This window comes from Piliocolobus tephrosceles, chromosome 6 (genome assembly GCF_002776525.5).
Source record: "Piliocolobus tephrosceles isolate RC106 chromosome 6, ASM277652v3, whole genome shotgun sequence".
In the NCBI taxonomy this organism is placed as follows: Eukaryota; Metazoa; Chordata; class Mammalia; order Primates; family Cercopithecidae; genus Piliocolobus; species Piliocolobus tephrosceles.
Genome location: NC_045439.1, coordinates 62072754 through 62090966, shown reverse-complemented (window position 1 = coordinate 62090966; position 18213 = coordinate 62072754). Strand labels below are relative to the sequence as shown.

Genomic DNA, 18213 nt, shown 5'->3' with positions numbered 1-18213 from the left:
TTTCTTTCTTTCTTTCTTTCTTTCTTTCTTTCTTTCTTTCTTTCTTTTCTTTTCTTTTCTTTTCTTTCCTTTCTTTTCTTTCTTTCTTTTTTTTTGAGACAGAATCTCGCTCTATTGCCCAAGCTAGAGTGTAGTGGCATGACCTTGGCTCACTGTAACCTGTCTCTCAGGTTCAAGTGACTCTCATGCCTCAGCTTCCCTAGTAGCTGGGACTACAAGCACGCATCACCATGCCTGACTAATTTTTGTATTTTTAGTAGAGAGAGGGTTTCACCATGCTGGCCAGGCTAGTCTCAACCTCCTGACCTCAGGTGATCGGCCTGTCTTGGCCTCCTAGAGTGTAATCCCAAAGATTACAGATGTGAGCCACAGTGCCCAACCTTTCTTTCTAACTTTTAATGAAGAATTTGTCTTTAAGTCCATTTATTTTGTAAAGTTGCAAGGCCATAAGAGGGTAGATTGTAACTGAATTTTAGACACAGAGCATTCTTATTCTCAATACCAGAGTTTAAAGGAAGCATCACAGCAAGCTTCTTGTTTCTAACATACATTGGAAAAAAACAAATGGATAGGAAAATATCTGTCAAACTAGGTCCAAAGGTTAAATGCTACTAAAAATGTTAGAAAACAGTAGTCTTCATCTCAAAGGAAATAATTAGAATATGTTCTCCATGCTCTCCTTAAAAACTATCTTATCAGATAGATACACATACCATGGACTTCCATAAAGGAATGTGTCCTTCATTTTTCCATGAGAGTAGCGGTTGAAAGCACAAGGCCTCTTAGCCAAAATTCCTGGGTCTAAATAGTGGTTCTGCTACTTACAGCTTGTATGAGCTTCCTCATCTGTAAAATGAGCATAACAATGGTAGCTACCTGCTAGATACTAAGATTAAGTGAATTGTGCAAGTAATGTGCTTAGAATAGTTTCTGGGGCTCAGTGTCAGATATTTTCATGGCACCTAAACTTGGTATTAAATGTTGGCATTAAAACAGTCTGATTAAATATTTGTACTTTTGCCAGTAACATGCATGAGGATAGGCCATATCTAACTTATTTTCCATTTCCATTGTATCTAGCTCAGTGCTTGACATGTAGTAGATGCTTACTGTATAATTTTGAAAGAACAAATATATCTATATACTGCCAATTAATTTACCTGTAAAGAAAAACAGTATAATTTTTTTCTCCTTTACTTATTTTTAAAATGTAAGTTTCCTGTTTAATTAAAGAAAAAAAAATAAAGGGGCAGATTTTACATAAAAAATACATTGGTACCTTTCCATAGCAACATCCTGCAAGATGACATTTAATAACCAGTCAGTTATAGCAGTGTAGAAGGGAATGATTATTATGATCATTTGGATTATATTATAAATGTTACACTGACTATGGCTTGACAACTTGGGCATGGAGCATGTATGTTCATTTATTTCTCTGGTTAAATTTGACATATGCTGTTTTTCTAGGGAATACAACAAGGCGTAATCGAGGGAGAGTTTGCTATTTGTATTAGTTTATATCATGGTTATGAATTATTGCAGCAAATGGGAATGAGATCATTATATTTCTTCCTTTGTGGAATTATGGATGGAACTAAAGGTAAATTATATCAAATTATTTAAAGAAATAATGACATGTATTATTTTGGCTAAAGACATTGAAGGGCTGGGCACAGTGGCTCATGCCTGTAATCCCAGCACTTTGGGAAGCCGAGATGGGTGGATCACTTGAGGTCACGAGTTCAAGACCAGTCTGGCCAACATGGTGAAACCCCATCTCTAATCCGGCCACTGCACTCCAGCCTGGGGGACAGAGTGAGACTCCGTCTGAAAAAAAAAAAAAAAACAAAAATTAGCCGGGTGTGGTGGTGCACACCTGTAATCCCAGCTACTCAGGAGGCTGAGGCGGGAGAATCACTTGAACCCGAGAGGCGGAGGTTGCCTTGAGTCAAGATTATGCTGCTGCACTTCAGCCTGGGCAACAGAGCGAGACTGTCTCAAAAAAACCAAAACAAAAAGACAAAGAGTTTGGATTACTTAAAAATGATTTAAAAAGCACTGGAATAATTAACAAATGGCCATGTTTCTTTGTTTTTAATAAATTCCTGGAGAAAAGGAAACTATTCATTGATACATACATGAATGTAGAACTGCAAAAAGTTGCTGGTTTTCATGTTTACACTTGAAAAACTTACATGCATTGCTAAAGTTTAATTTCTTTTTAACAAATAATACATTTTATCAGTTTTATTATTATTTATTTGGAAAACCTTTTCTTAATTTCTGAAGGGATGACACGGTCAAAAAATGAACTTGGCCGAAATGAAGACTTCATGAAGCTCTATAATCATCTAGAGTGTATGTTTGCCCATACACGTAGTACTTCAGCAGATGGTGTTTCTGCTATCCAACAAGGTCTGGTTTTTCTTTTAAAATTATGTATTGCATTGTGTTTCTTAATCACAGTTAATTTTGAAATTTTGCTCCTTTGATGCAAATGTCTATAATTATTTGTATTTTGTAGCAACAGATCTGTTAAATGTGTAACTATTTCATTTTTAAAGTTAAGATTAATATATACAAGTTTAAAGTTTATATGCTTTAAGCAATGTTTAAACTTTAAACAAGTTGATAAACTTTAAACATATAACAGATGTTAGTAGTTGGTAGTGAAAATTTTCAGAACTGTCAAAACCTGATTTATAGTTTAAAATATATTTTTGCTTTGCTGCTGGTTCCTGTTTAGGTTCTCTCAGAATGAAATTTTTATGGAAGTTCAAAGTTCATTTTACAGTAAGACTTATGTGCTACCTAGATGTTACCTCTGGTTTAAATAAAAAAAATTTTTTTTAAAGTCCAACATGAGTTGCTTCAGTGTCTTGGTGCTGCTGTGCCGTGGAACGTTTGCAGCCTCTTAGCCAAGATGCCTGAGGAAACCCAGACCCAAGACCAACCGATGGAGGAGGAGGAGGAGGTTGAGACGTTCGCCTTTCAGGCAGAAATCGCCCAGTTGATGTCACTGATTATCAATACTTTCTATTCGAACAAAGAGATCTTTCTGAGAGAGCTAATTTCAAATTCATCAGATGCATTGGACAAAATCCGGTGTGAGAACTTGACAGATCTCAGTAAATTAGACTCTGGGAAAGAGCTGCATATTAATCTGATACCAAATAAACAAGATCGAACCCTCACTATCGTGGATACTGGAATTGGGATGACCGAGGCTGACTTGATCAATAACCTTGGTACTATCGCAAGTCTGGGACCAAAGCGTTCATGGAAGCTTTGCAGGCTGGTGCAGATATCTCCATGATTGGCCAGTTCGGTGTTGGTTTTTATTCTGCTTATTTGGTTGCTGAGAAAGTAAATGTGATCACCAAACATAATGATGATGAGCAGTACGCCTGGGAGTCCTCAGCAGGGGGATCATTTACAGTGAGGACAGACACAGGTGAACCTATGGGTCGTGGAACAAAGGTTATCCTACACCTGAAAGAAGACCAAACTGAGTACTTGGAGGAATGAAGAATAAAGGAGATTGTGAAGAAACATTCTCAGTTTATTGGATATCTCATTACTCTTTTTGTGGAGAAGGAACGTGATAAAGAAGTCAGCAATGATGAGGCTGAAGAAAAAGAAGACAAAGAAGAAGAAAAAGAAAAAGAAGAGAAAGAGTCTGAAGACAAACCTGAAATTGAAGATGTTGGTTCTGATGAGGAAGAAGAAGAAAAGAAGGATGGTGACAAGAAGAAGAAAAAGAAGATTAAGGAGAAGTACATCGATCAAGAAGAACTCAACAAAACAAAGCCCATCTGGACCAGAAATCCCGACGATATTACTAATGAGGAGTACGGAGAATTCTACAAGAGCTTGACCAATGACTGGGAAGATCACTTGGCAGTGAAGCATTTTTCAGTTGAAGGACAGTTGGAATTCAGAGCCCTTCTATTTGTCCCACGACGTGCTCCTTTTGACCTGTTTGAAAACAGAAAGAAAAAGAACAACATCAAATTGTATGTATGCAGAGTTTTCATCATGGATAACTGTGAGGAGCTAATCCCTGAATATCTGAACTTCATTAGAGGGGTGGTAGACTCGGAGGATCTCCCTCTAAATATATCCCGTGAGATGTTGCAGCAAAGCAAAATTTTGAAAGTTATCAGGAAGAATTTGGTCAAAAAATGCTTAGAACTCTTAACTGGTGGAAGATAAAGAGAACTACAAGAAGTTCTATGAGCAGTTCTCTGAAAACATAAAGCTTGGAATACACGAAGACTCACAAAATCGGAAGAAGCTTTCAGAGCTGTTAAGGTACTACACATTTGCCTCTGGTGATGAGATGGTTTCTCTCAAGGATTACTGCACCAGAATGAAGGAAAACCAGAAACATATCTATTATATCACAGGTGAGACCAAGGACCAGGTAGCTAACTCAGCCTTTGTGGAACGTCTTCGGAAACATGGCTTAGAAGTGATCTATATGATCGAGCCCATTGATAAGTACCGTGTCCAACAGCTAAAGGAATTTGAGGGGAAGACATTAGTTCAGTCACCAAAGAGGGCTTGGAACTTCCAGAGGATGAAGAAGAAAAAAAGAAATAGGAAGAGAAAAAAACAAAGTTTGAGAACCTCTGCAAAATCATGAAAGACATACTGGAGAAAAAAGTTGAAAAGGTGGTTGTGTCAAACCAATTGGTGACGTCTCCATGCTGTATTGTCACAAGCACATACGGCTGGACCACAAACATGGAGAGAATCAAGAAAGCTCAAGCCCTAAGAGACAACTCAACAATGGGTTACATGGCAGCAAAGAAACACCTGGAGATAAACCCTGACCATTCCATTATTGAGACCTTAAGGCAAAAGGCAGAGGCTGATAAGAACGACAAATCTGTGAAGGATCTGGTCATCTTGCTTTACGAAACTACACTCCTGTCCTCTGGCTGCAGTCTGGAAGATCCCCAGACACATGCCAACAGGATCTACAGGATGATCAAACTTGGTCTGGGTATTGATGAAGATGATCCTACTGCTGATGATACCAGTGCAGCTGTAACTGAAGAAATGCCGCCCCTCGAAGGAGATGACGACACATCACACATGGAAGAAGTAGACTAACCTCTGGCTGAGGGATGACTTACCTGTTCAATACTCTACAATTCTTCTGATAATATATTTTCAAGGATGTTTTTCTTTATTTTTGTTAATATTAAAAAGTCTGTATGGCATGACAACAACTACTTTAAGGGGAAGATAAGATTTCTGTCTATTTCTAAGTGATGCTGTGGTACCTTAGGCACTAAAGCAGAGCTAGTAATGCTTTTTTAGTTTCACATTGGTTTATTTTAACAGATTGGGGTAACGTGTGTTGTAAGATGTATGTAACATGTTAACTTTGTGGTCTAAAGTGTTTAGCTGTCAAGCCGGATTTCTGAGTAGACCAAATCTTGTTATCGAAGTGTTCTTGAGTTATATACCTGGATGTTTAGAAAAGTATTTGTTACATCTTGTAGGATCTACTTTTTGAACTTCTCATCCCCTGTAGTTGCCAATTGTGCATGTACTAGCCCTCTAGAAATAGGTTAAACTGAAGCAACTTGATGGAAGCAACTCTCCACAGGGCTTATTTTCCAAAGAAAAGTATTGTTTGGAGGAGCAAAGTTATAAGGCTACCTAAGCATATGATAAAGCTGTTCAAAAATAACTCAAGTCTTGTGGATGGAAATGTAGTGCTCGAGTCACATTCTGCTTAAAGTTGTAACAAATACAGATGAGTTAAAAGAAAAAAAAAAAGAAATAAAGTCCAACATATGCATTGGAAAAGATAACTTTAATATACACTAGTGTAATTGCATATGGAAAAAAAATTTTTTTTTAATTGATATTTTTGTTTTTTTCTAGGAGATAAAAATAAAAAATTTGTTTATGGTCATCCAAAGTTAAAGAAATTAGAAGAAGTTGTAATTGAACACTTCAAGTCATGGAATGGTAGGTCATGTTTAGTAGCTTTAAGGCAAGGCAAAGTTATTGCAAGAAGTAAAACTTTACTTATGGCCGGGTGTGGTTGTTCATGCCTATAATCCCAGCACTTTGGGAGGCTGAAGATCATGGGAGGTCAGGAGTTCAAGACCAGCCTGACCAACATGGTGAAATCCTGTCTCTACTGAAAATACAAAAATTAGCCAAGCATGGTGGCGCATGCCTGTAATCCCAGCTACTTGGGAGGCTGAGGTAGAAGAATCGCTTGAACCTGGGAGGTGAAGGTTGCTGTGAGCTGAGATTGTGCCATTGCACTCCAGCCTGGGCTACAAGAGCAAAACTCAAAATAAATAATCTCGAAAATAAAACAACAAACAAAAAACTTCAACTTATTAGTTTATAAACTTATTAGTTTATTCTAACATTTCTTATGGAGAAGATGGGCTTTTAATTACTCTAGATAATGAATACTAAAAAGCTCTGAGAAATTTTGGAAGGGTTAGGGCAAGGGTGGTGGTGGGAATGTTAAGAATAAGGTACTATATAAGTTAGCTTGGGATAATATAAAGGAAGTGGACAGTAAAACAATATATAGTACAGTAGAAGATTAAAGTAAAGTAGATTAGGAGAGAAAGAGAGTTAGAGAGGAGTGCTGTTTTATATAGGATGGTTATGGAAGGCTTCTCTGTAGAGGGATATTTAAAGTGATAATGGAGATAAGGGAGGAAGCCTTGTGAGTTTTGGAGGTTGGGGGAGAGATAATTCTAAGCAGTAAAAATAGCGGATTCAAAGGCCCTGAGGTGGCAGTAGGGTGCTTGGTACGATTAAACAGACCAATGTGGTTAGATTAGTGTGACTGAGGCTACAAGCGGTATAGATGAAAGGTATCCAGATAATATCAGACTTTAGTTTTTAATTTCTGAGTATTTGTGCTTTGTAAAACCAAAGAGAGGTATTTGTAGCAGTGGAATGATACGACATTTTAAGGATCACTCTGGTAGTTTTGTGGAGCATAGACATTGATAACTTAGAAAACTATTATGATAGTCTTGGATGATGACACATAATGTGTGCATCAAGGCAATAGTGGTCAAGGTGCTGGGAAATAGATTCTAGATATATGTTCAAATTGGAGCCAACTTATTTATTGTATTTATTGGTGGATTAGACATATGGTATAAGAAAAAAGGGAATTGGCTGGGTGCAGTGGCTCACGCCTGTAATCCCAGCACTGTAAGAGACCGAGGCGGCCAGATCACGAGGTCGAGATCAAGACCATCCTGGCCAACATGGTGAAAGCCCGTCTCTACTAAAAATACAAAAATTAGCTGAGTGTGGTGGTGCATGCTTGCAGTCTCAGCTACTCGGGAGGCTAAGGCAGGAGAATCTCTTGAACCTGGGAGGCGGAGGTTGCGGTGAGCCAAGAGCCTGGCAAGAGTGAGACTCCATCTCAAAAAAAAAGGGAAAAAGGAATCTAGCTGGGTATATGCATTTATGTGTACATGTTTGCAAATGATTACACGAGCAAAGTGAAAAATGTAGAGATAAGTATGTGAAGTAATACATATGTTAATTAGCTTGATTTAGCCATTCCACAATGTATATAGACATCTCAAAACATATTGTACAACTTAAATATGTACAACTTTTGTCAATTAAAAAAGAATAACAAAAGAAAGAGCAAACACGTTAAGATGTTTTTGAGACACCTAAAATTAGATAAGCAAATCTGGATCTCAGAAGAATGGTTGGTGCTGTTTTTACATACTTACATATATGTGAATACATTTTGAAGTTATCAGCATACAGGTAATATTTAAAGTTTCAGGAATAGATGTGATTATCAGGACAACAGTTTAGAGACAGACAGAAGAGGGTGCAGAATGGAGTTCTGAAGAACATCAACAAAGTTTGGATGAAAAAAAGCCACTAAGGAGCTTGGGGAGGAAACTAGACAAGTAAAGTGTCAGAGAAGCTGAAGAAAGAGACTATTTCAGAAGGAAAGAGTACAGTGTGTTAAACTAAAAAGTGTCCATTGAACTTGGCAGTATGGAAGTTATTGATGATTTTGCTGGAAGGAGCTTTAGTGGAATGAGGGTAAAAAGGCAGGCTGTGACAGATTGAAGGAGATGTAGGTTTTGTGATGAAAGCAGCAATTCATTCAGGAGCTGGTCACATACAGAGGCTTGATGCTTGATGCAATGATGAATTAAAAGAAGTTTGTTTAGAATAATTTTACTTGGAACAGCTGCTTCAAGTCCTACGTTTTGCTTTTGTATTGTAAATTAACTTTATATTTAATAAGTCATGTATTCCTTAGAGGAGTTGTGAAGATTGAATGAGTTAACATACATAAAATGCTTAGTGCAGTCCTTGGAACACATATGATGATTAAGATAATAAAAATCATTAGAGGCTGGATGTGGTGGCTCATGCCTGTAATCCCAGCACTTTGGGGGGCTGAGGTGGGCAGATCTCTTGAGCCCGGGAGTTCGAGACCAGACTGGGCAACATGGCAAAACCCGGTCTCTACAAAAAAATGTTAAATGTAGCTGGGCATGCTGGCATGTGCCTGTAGTTCCAGCTACTCAGACTGTGAGGTGGGAGGATCACCTGAGCCCAAGAGGTCGAAGTTGTAGTGAGCCGTGATGGTGCCACTGCATTCCAGCCTAGGTGACCAAACATGACCCTGTTTCAAAAATAAAAACAAACAACCAAAAACCCCACACAATATGCAATAATTAACCAATTACTATAAGTGCAAAACCATATACTTTACATTTACTGTTTCATGTATACATCAATCCATATTAGATATGAAGAAACTAAAGCTTAAAGAGCTTAAATAACTACCATGATCACCAATCACCCAGAGAATTAAGTGCCCAGCCACAAAGATCATGTTCTTATTAGTGCATTCTACTGTCCGCCACCCCCCTACCCCACCTGCCCCCCAGCACAGGCATATTGGGAACAGCTTTGGAATTCACTGAAGGGTATATTCTGCAGTTTGGAGAATTTGAAAGTATAGTAGATTTGAGGACAGAATGCATGGTGTGGATTAAGACATTGCCTTTAGTGAACAGAAAGGAAAGGGAAGACTTATTAAATTAGGGGGAGCTACATAATTCTGTGCTTCTGGCTATCTTAGAAGGTAAAGGGAAATGATAGCCATTATACCTGAATTGAAGGACTAGTTAAAAGTGATTCAGATAATTCATATTTGATTTGTTTAGGATTTTATTTTATGACAGCCAATGATAAATAACAAACTACAATTATTAAAATTAATAGAGAATATAGTTTAAAAAAAGTAAAATTTCAAGGTGTTTGAAATTATTTATTTATTTGTTTGTTTATTAGAGACTGGGTCTTGCTATGTTATGTTGCCCAGGCTGGTCTTGAACTCCTGGGCTCAACTGATTCCCCCATCTCAGCCTCCCAAGTAGCTGGGACTACAGGTGTGTGCCACCACATCCAGCTAAATTATTTTTTTGAAAGAATTATCATTTGTTAGCATAATACTTTCAGGTTTGTCTTTTGAACTAGTTCTTGTCTAAATGCTTTGTAAAAAGTTGTAATTACAGTTTTTATATATATATATGTAGCTGAAAACACTTCTGAAAAGAAACGTGATGAGACCCGAGTTATGATCTTCTCTTCATTTCGAGATAGTGTTCAAGAAATTGCAGAAATGCTTTCACAGCATCAGCCAATTATTAGAGTAATGACTTTTGTCGGCCATGCCTCAGGGAAAAGCACGAAGGGTTTTACCCAGAAGGAGCAACTGGAGGTAATTATTTTTGGAATTTATGAAAATAAAAATAAGATTGATTAACTTTGCACTTGTTCTTTTTTTGTTAGTTTTAACTCATTGGTCAACTAGCTACTTAAAAAGAATTTTATAGTAAACATGTAAGTAAAAATAAGCATATTTTGAAAGATGATAACAAATGTTTTATGTGGTTTTGGAACTTTTCTTTTTTTTAAAGTAATATAAAGTATAAAAGTTAAGCAGAAAAGCTCTAGAATTATATTACCTGGGTTGGAATCATGACCACCACTTAAAAGTTTCTTTACTTCTTCTTCCTCAGTTTTCCTTGTCTGTAAACATACATCACAGGGTTGTCGTAAGCATTAAAAGAGATCTTATTGTAGAGCCACCAATAAATGTTTACTATTTATGTTAAGTCACTTTAATAATTTATTCTAAACAAATAATTAGCCTATCTTTATTTATTTAAAAATCTTACTTTAAAAATGGAATCAGAAGAAACCATGATAGTATTTAAGATAGCCTCATCCTCTAAGTAAGAGAACATTCATTTTCTAAGTGCTGTGAGGTTTTGAGGGAAATTTTACGTTATTGATTTTTATAAAATCTGTGCAGCTTTTTATAAATTAACTGTGTAAGTCTATACTTGAGTAGTGACTGCCAATTAGATATCTCTTTAATTTCTAATTCATTTTGATAGATTCTTTTTTGATTCTGCAGATGTTAGTAGATGAGTTATCTTTTTTTTTTTGGAGATGGAATCTCGCTCTGTTGTCCAGGCTGGAGTGCAGTGGCATGATCTCGGCTCACTGAAACCTCCACCTTACAGGTTCTCCTGCCTCAGCCTCCAGAGAGCTGGGATTACAGGCACCGACGCCTGCCTAATTTTTGTATTTTTAGTAGAGATGGGGTTTCACCATCATGGCCAGGGTGGTCTCAAAGTTCCAACCTCTGGTGATCTGCCTGCCTCAGCCTCCCAAAATGTTTGTTACAGGCATGAGCCACCTTGCCCGGCCGGGAAGTAGTCTTCTTTTTTTTTTTGAAATGGAGTCTCACTCTGTCACCCAGGCTGGAGTACAGTGGCCTGATCTTGGCTCACTGCAAGCTCCACCTCCCGGGTTCAGGGAATTCTCCCGCCTCAGCCTCCTGAGTAGCTGGGACTACAGGCGCCCGCCATCACACCCAGCTCATTTTTTTTTTTTTTTTTTTGTATTTTTAGTAGAGACAGGGTTTCACCATGTTGGTCAGGTATTCTTTTCTTTCTTTTCTTTTCTTTTTTTTTTTTTTTAAGACAGAATCTTGCTCTGTCACCCAGGCTGGAATACAGTGGTGCCATCTCGGCTCACTGCAAGCTCTGCCTCCCAGGTTCACGCCATTCTCCTGCCTCAGCCTCCTGAGTAGCCAGGACTACAGGTGCCCGCCACCATGCCCAGCTAAGGTTTTATATTTTTAGTAGAGACAGGGTTTCACCGTGTTAGCCAGGACGGTCTCAATCTCCTGACCTCCCGTGATCCGCCCGCCTCAGCCTCCCAAAGTGCTAGGATTACAGGCGTGAGCCATGGTCAGGTATTCTTTAAATACCTTTTATACCTGCCCTCACTACACCGAGAAGAGTCTGTTTAAGCTGACTGAGTATGATGGGGAGTGCCTTCCTGAATCTGAAAATAATACCTTTGCCCATCATCAAGTCAGACTATACATATTTTTAAGGCATCTATTGGGTGATTACTACTCTTTTTTTTTTCTTTTTTATTATTAGTATACTTTAAGTTCTAGGGTACATGTGCATAACGTGCAGGTTTGTTACATATGTATACTTGTGCCATGTTGGTGTGCTGCACCCATCAACTCGTCAGCACCCATCAACTCGTCATTTTCATCAAGTATAACTCCCGTTGCTATCCCTCCCCCCTCCCCCCTCCCCGTGATAGGCCCCGGTGTTTGATGTTCCCCTTCCCGAGTCCAGATTACTACTCTTAACATTTATGTATGAATGAAAAATGAATTGGATTTTTGCTTTGGAGGTCAAGCATTTTCATTATTTGAAATACCCACAGTACTCAATCCGATCTTTGATCAATTTCAGTATTACCTAAAGTCATTATTTGCTGAGCTTGTCAGGCAGCGTAAGAACCTTATTGATTTTACTGACTTTATCATTTACTCATTTATATCAATAATATTTTAATGTATGCCAAAGTAAAAACTTTTTTTATTACTCCTACATGTGATTGCTTTCATAACAGCTGTTTTATTTTGAAATGAGCTTGCAGGCAATTAATTGTACATTGTCCGTTTATTTAGAAACATGATATTAAGTCAGAAGACGTGGGAGGGTGAGATCCTTTAGGGCCCTGTATGTCATTTCCATTTTAATGACTTTCTCTTTTACTGTGACTGAGATGAGAAGTTCTTGGAGAGTTTGGGGCAGAGGATGGTCTTAGCCTGATTTATATTTTAAAAGAATTAGTTGGACACTGTGACTCATGCCTGCAATCACAGCACTTTGGGAGGCTAAGTTAGGAAGATTTCTTGAGGTCAGGAGTTCGAGACCAACCATGGCAACATGGTGAAACCCTATCTTTACCAAAAATACAAAAATTATCTGGGTGTGGTGTCATGTGCCTGTAGCTTCAGTTACTTGGGAGGTTGAGGAGGGAGGATGCTTGAGCCCAGAGTTTGAAACTGCAGTGAGCCAAGATCACACCACTGCACTTTAGCCTGGGCAAACACAGTGAGACCCTGTTTCAAAAAAAGAAAAAGAAAAAAATCATACTGGTTATTGTCTGAAGAATAAACTGTAGGGAGGTAAGGGTGGAAGTGGAGAGACCAGTCAGTTGGGAGATTTATAACAATTTAAACTGAAGATGGTGGTGACTTGGACTAGGGTGGTAACAAGGAAAGTGGTGAGAAGTGGTTAAGTTCTGAATGTATTTTGCAGGTCAAGCTGATGGTGTATTGACAAATTAGAGTGGGATAAGAGATAAAGGCATGTGAAGTCTGACTGTAGGATGACTCCAAGGTTTTTGGCCTGAGCAACTGAAAGGAGCTGGTATTAACTAAGATGAATAAGACTGCAGGAAATGCCAGACATGGTGGCTCACGCCTGTATTCCTAACACTTTGGGAGGCCAAGGCAGGCGGATCATTTGAGGTCAGGAGTTTGAGACCAGCCTGGCCAACATGGTGAAACCCTTTCTCTGCTAAAAATACAAAAATTAGCCAGGCATGGTGGCAGGTGCCTGTAATCTCAGCTACTTGGGAGGCTGAGGCAGGAGAATTAGGCTGAGGCAGGAGAATTAGGGAATATCAGGAGCTTGGTTTTAGATGAGTTAACTTTGACATGCCCCTCAGATTAATGCTTTTCAAACTATTGAAACTGGTAGAGGACCAGTTTATTTCCCCTACTACATCACATACTGATACTTTTGAACAATACAATAAAAATGAAATATTAGAAAGTAAAATTAATGAAAAATAAAGTTCAAGTCCAATTTTTGAAATATTACTAGAGTCTGCCAACAAAATTACTCTTTCAAGTTTCTAAACCCTTACTTTCAGTTATTTTACTTATCTTTTTGTCAGCCAGTAATAAACAGTTTTTGGACAGGCACCCATAATAGACAGTTCACGGAGCACATTCTCAGTAGCAGTCTTTTAAACATCAAGCAGAGATATTGGATAAACAATTGAATATATGTCTTGAATTTGTGGAAAAGGTTCATGGAAGTGTATATTCAGTGGCAAATTAATGTCAATCTTAAGCATGGAAGTAACGGTTTAGTTTATACATGTTAACTAAAAAGAAAATTGACATTATTAATCTGTTAATTACATTAAGAATTTTAAAAAATGTATCTAGCACTGTGGTCTTTTTTTTTTTTTTTTTAATCTGGGCAAAAAGGACATCTGCTTTTGTATGTTAGATGCAGGTTGGCTTAATGTCATTACAAATTCCAAAGGAAATGAATTACTCTTAATGTTTAATCATGATCATTGTTTCTCCTTATACTCTGAGGATTTCCATATTGAAGGAAAATCCTTGGATCAGTGCAACCGAAATGTTTATGAGAAGACTTAACATGATACATTTATATTTATTATCCTACTTTTAACGTTGTTGTTTTTAACAGTAAAACTAGCTTATAGATTAAGTTAGGTTTTTGGAGTCAGAGACACCAACATTCAAATGCTGATGATTATTAGTGAGACATTAGGTAAATAGCTTAACTTTTCAGATTTTCAGATTGTTTAATAAAATGCAATGATGATATCTACCTCATAGGGTCGTTGGCAGTAGAAACTAATGTATAAGGTACTTCTTATGTTACCTGCCTCATAGTGTGCCCTTGCACATAGTAGCTATCATTATTTATCAGCTAATTCAGCTTTTGATGTTGCATTATCTCATTTAATTACCACCACCAACACTCTACTGTACACAAACCTGCAATGTTGGTATTGGTCTGTTTGGAGAAACTGAGGCTCAGAGCATTTGAGAACTAAGTTTATAAGGCTTAAGGGACTTTTAGAAAATGTTTCATTAACTTTTTCTTTTTCTTTTTTTTTTTTTTGAGACAGAGTCTGGCTCTGTCACCCGGGCTGGAGTGCAGTGGCCGGATCTCAGCTCACTGCAAGCTCTGCCTCCCGGGTTTGCGCCATTCTCCTGCCTCAGCCTCCCGAGTAGCTGGGACTACAGGCGCCCGCCACCTCGCCCAGCTAGTTTTTTGCATTTTTTAGTAGAGACGGGGTTTCACAGTGTTAGCCAGGATGGTCTCGATCTCCTGACCTCGTGATCCGCCCGTCTCGGCCTCCCAAAGTGCTGGGATTACAGGCTTGAGCCACCGCGCCTGGCCGTTCATTAACTTTTTCATTAACTCCTCATGCTATTGAGGTTTCATTAAACTGATCAGAGAAATCCTGGAATGGTAGTATAAAAGGTAAGATATGACTTCTAAGAATAATACATCATTCTTACAAATATTATCAGAAATATTTATAAACCGATTTCAGATAAAACTATATACATTTAGGTCTAAGATATGATAAATAGGAGTGATTGCTGTAGGCTATTTACCTGCCCTATTCCCCTTTCTGTGGTGCTAAAAAATAAACTCTGGTTTTTCTCATTCAGTGACAAACTGTTAAATTGTGGACAAATCCTTCTGACATCACAACCATTACTAAAGCAAAATAATTAGAACTGTTTATTTTACCATAATCTCTTTTGGCTTATATTGCCAGTTGGTTGCTTCTTTTCCTATTCTGTACTACCCTTCATGCTGATTTTTTTGTTTTGTTTTGTTGAAACAAGGCTTTACTCTGTTGCCTAGGCTAGAGTCTTAATGTTTAATCATGAGCATTGTTTCTCCTTGTACTCTGAGGATTTCCATATTGAAGGAAAATCCTTGGACCAGTGCAACCGAAATGTTTATGAGAAGACTTAATACATCCCAAAAACCCAAAATATTTACTTTCTGGCTCTTTATGGAAGTTTGCTGATGCCTATTCTAAGTGATAAGGAACTTGAATTATATTCATACTGTGCTGCAATCTTGAGTGACAGGCCTTTCTAAATAAGATGTTACATAAGATGTTAATACAGTGTCACAGTAATAGCTCACTGCAGCCTTGAACTCCTGGGCTCAAGAGATCCTCCTGCCTCAGTCTCCGAAGTAGTTAGTACTACATGCATGCACCATCATGCTGGGCTAGTTTTTTTATTTTTCATGGAGACAGGGTTTTTCTGTGTGCCCAGGCTGAGCTTGAACTCCTGGACTCAAGCAGTCCTTCTGCCTTGTCCTCCCAAAGTGTTGAGATTACAGGCATGAGCTGTGGCCAGCTTTGAGGCTGATTTTTAATCTGATTTTACTATTTTTCAGGTGAGTGGGGAAAAATATGCTTTGATCTACAGTTCTCTTATATTTGCAGGTAGTTATTTTTCAATCATTTTTATTTTAGGTAGTGAAACAGTTTCGTGATGGTGGTTACAACACGTTGGTTTCTACCTGTGTGGGTGAAGAAGGTTTGGATATAGGAGAAGTTGATCTTATAATATGTTTTGATTCCCAGAAGAGCCCAATTCGTCTTGTACAACGAATGGGTAGAACTGGCCGTAAACGTCAAGGCAGGATAGTTGTTATCCTTTCTGAAGGACGAGAGGAACGTGTAAGTAGAGCTGCAGAAACACAATTTGACACTTGAAATTTGAGAAATATAGCCCAAAGGTGAATATCAACATGTTAGCATTCCAAATCCAAACACTCTGTAGATAGTTTTGGTTTATTTTCCCCCCTTTGTATTGGATTCTATCTTGTAACTAGGAGAGTTTTTGACTGGATTCAGTTTCCTAATTTTTATCCATCTAAAGAAACACATTTTTAATATGTAAGTAGTAATTCAGAGATACCTAGATCCAAAAACCAATATGTATTACTTTGTTTTACTATTTTCCTGTGCTTCTAAAGAAGGCCTATGCTTTGTGTTTAGTTTACTTTTCTTTCTGAACTATAGTAAACTGAGAATCATTTTTTCCTTTTCAAGGGCTGTCAAAATAACTGACTAAGTAAGAAACAAAGAATATATATCAGAGACAGTATGAAGCCTGAAAAACCCAAAATGTTTACTTTCTGGCCCTTTATGGAAGTTTGCTGATGCCTATTCTAAGTGATAAGGAACTTTAATTAGATTCATACAATCTTGAGTGACAGACCTTTCTAAATAAGATGTTATATAAAATATTATTTTGTGTTTGTTACACTAAAGTATTAACTAACTTTTGTAACTCATTGAGACTAGTTACAAATATATAGATTTGTAACTCATTGAGACTAGTTACAAATATATAGATTTGTAACTATATAGCGGCCGAATATATAGATTCACATTAAAGGTCTCCTTAACAGCTATGATAATTTTAAAAAATTGATTTTCGGCTGGACATGGTGGCTCACGCCTGTAATCCCAGTACCTTAGGAGGCCGAGGCAGGCAGATCACTTGAGGTCAGGAGTCCGAGACCAGCCTGGCCAACGTGGTGAAACCCTATCTCTACTAAAAGAATACAAAAACCAGACAGGTGTGGTGGTGCATGTCTGTAATCCCAGCTCCTTGGGAGTCTGAAGCAGGAAAATCGCTTGAACCTCGGAGGTAGAGGTTACAGTGAACCAAGATCCTGCCACTGCACTCCAGCCTGGGTAACAGAGTGAGACTCCATCTCCAGAAAAAAAAAAACTGATTTTAAATATTTTATATACTCTTTAAAATCATCCTGAAAAATGAATTCTTTCTCTAATACTTTTCATGTGATTATAGCATATTCATATATAACATCTAGTTTATCTATAAAATGATCCTAATGAAATGTTTGGTAAAAGGCCATATAATATCAGTGAGTGGAATTGGGTTTTAATTGTACTCCCTAGCTGAGTTACTTAACCTCTCCATTCACTTGTTAGGTTTCTTATCTGTAAAATAGTAACAGTGGCCACATTTACTCAGTATTTACATTGTGCTGTGTAATGTTCCAAGTTTCAGATTCATTATTGTATTTAATCCTGTCAGCACCCTGTAAGGGGAGTAACGCTTTTGTTGTATACAGAGAAGGAAACCGAAGTGTAGAAAGATGAACAAACTGAAATAAGGGAATAGTTTAAAAAAAAAGCACGAGACAACCTTACACTTCTATGTAAATATCAACCTCTTTTAAAAACAGCAAGGTAACAAAGATAGATTTACTTCTGCAGTATAACTGCTAAGGTGGGCTTTTGTAATTATGGACTTTGACATGGTTTTCTTTTTAAAAAAAAAACAAAAGGAATCTTGCTCTGTCATCCAGGCTGGAGTGCAGTGGCGTGATCTTGGCTCACTGCAACCTCCATTTCCCAGGTTTAAGCGATCCTCCTGTCTCAGCCTCCTGAGTAGCTGGGACTACAGGTGTGTGCCACCATGCCCGGCTAATTTTTTTTTTTTTTGTATTTTCAGTAGAGACGGGATTTCACCATATTGGCCAGGCTGGTCTTGAACTCCAGACCTCGTGATCTGCCTGCCTGGGCCTCCCAAAGTGCTGGGATTATAGGCATGAGCCACCGCGCCCAGCCTGAAATGATTTTCATTAAAGGTTAGTCTAACAGTTTACTGATAGGTTTTAAAATTCAAGACAGCTGGGCTCAGTGACTCACGCCTGTAATTTCAGCGCTTTGGGAGGCTAAAGCTGGAGGATCACTTGAGCTTTGGAGTTCAAGACTAGCCTGGACAACACAGGGAGACCCCATCTCTACAAAATAAAGATTAGTTGGGTGTGGTAGTCCACACCTGTAGTCCCAGCTACTCAGGAGGCTAAAGTGGGAGGATCGCTTGAGCCCAGGAGGTTGAGGCTCAGTGAGCCCTGACCACACCACTGTACTCCAGAGCCTGGGTGACAGAGTAAGACCCTGTCTCAAAAAAAAAAAAAAAAA

General features: G+C 38.1%; 2 protein-coding genes across 6 annotated transcripts in view; both read left to right on the top strand.

Annotated features, from left to right (window-relative positions):
- The window catches only part of FANCM (FA complementation group M), a 75599-nt gene that overhangs the window by 22570 nt on the left and 34816 nt on the right, over window positions 1–18213 (top strand). For 4 of the 5 annotated variants that reach the window (XM_023222667.2, XM_023222665.2, XM_023222669.2 and 1 more), the window contains 5 exons: window positions 1471–1603; window positions 2293–2418; window positions 5908–5994; window positions 9594–9778; window positions 15721–15927. In XM_023222667.2, the coding sequence (XP_023078435.2) occupies window positions 1471–1603; window positions 2293–2418; window positions 5908–5994; window positions 9594–9778; window positions 15721–15927 (738 nt within the window). The remainder of the gene's footprint in view (window positions 1–1470; window positions 1604–2292; window positions 2419–5907; window positions 5995–9593; window positions 9779–15720; window positions 15928–18213) is intronic. The other variant, XM_023222666.2, reaches the window with a different exon arrangement.
- Window positions 2732–5802, top strand: LOC111549509 (heat shock protein HSP 90-alpha-like). Its single transcript, XM_023222670.3, is given in 4 exon segments — window positions 2732–3257; window positions 3260–4202; window positions 4204–4547; window positions 4550–5802. Coding segments are annotated over 4 exon segments (2193 nt in total). The 5' UTR covers window positions 2732–2926; the 3' UTR covers window positions 5125–5802.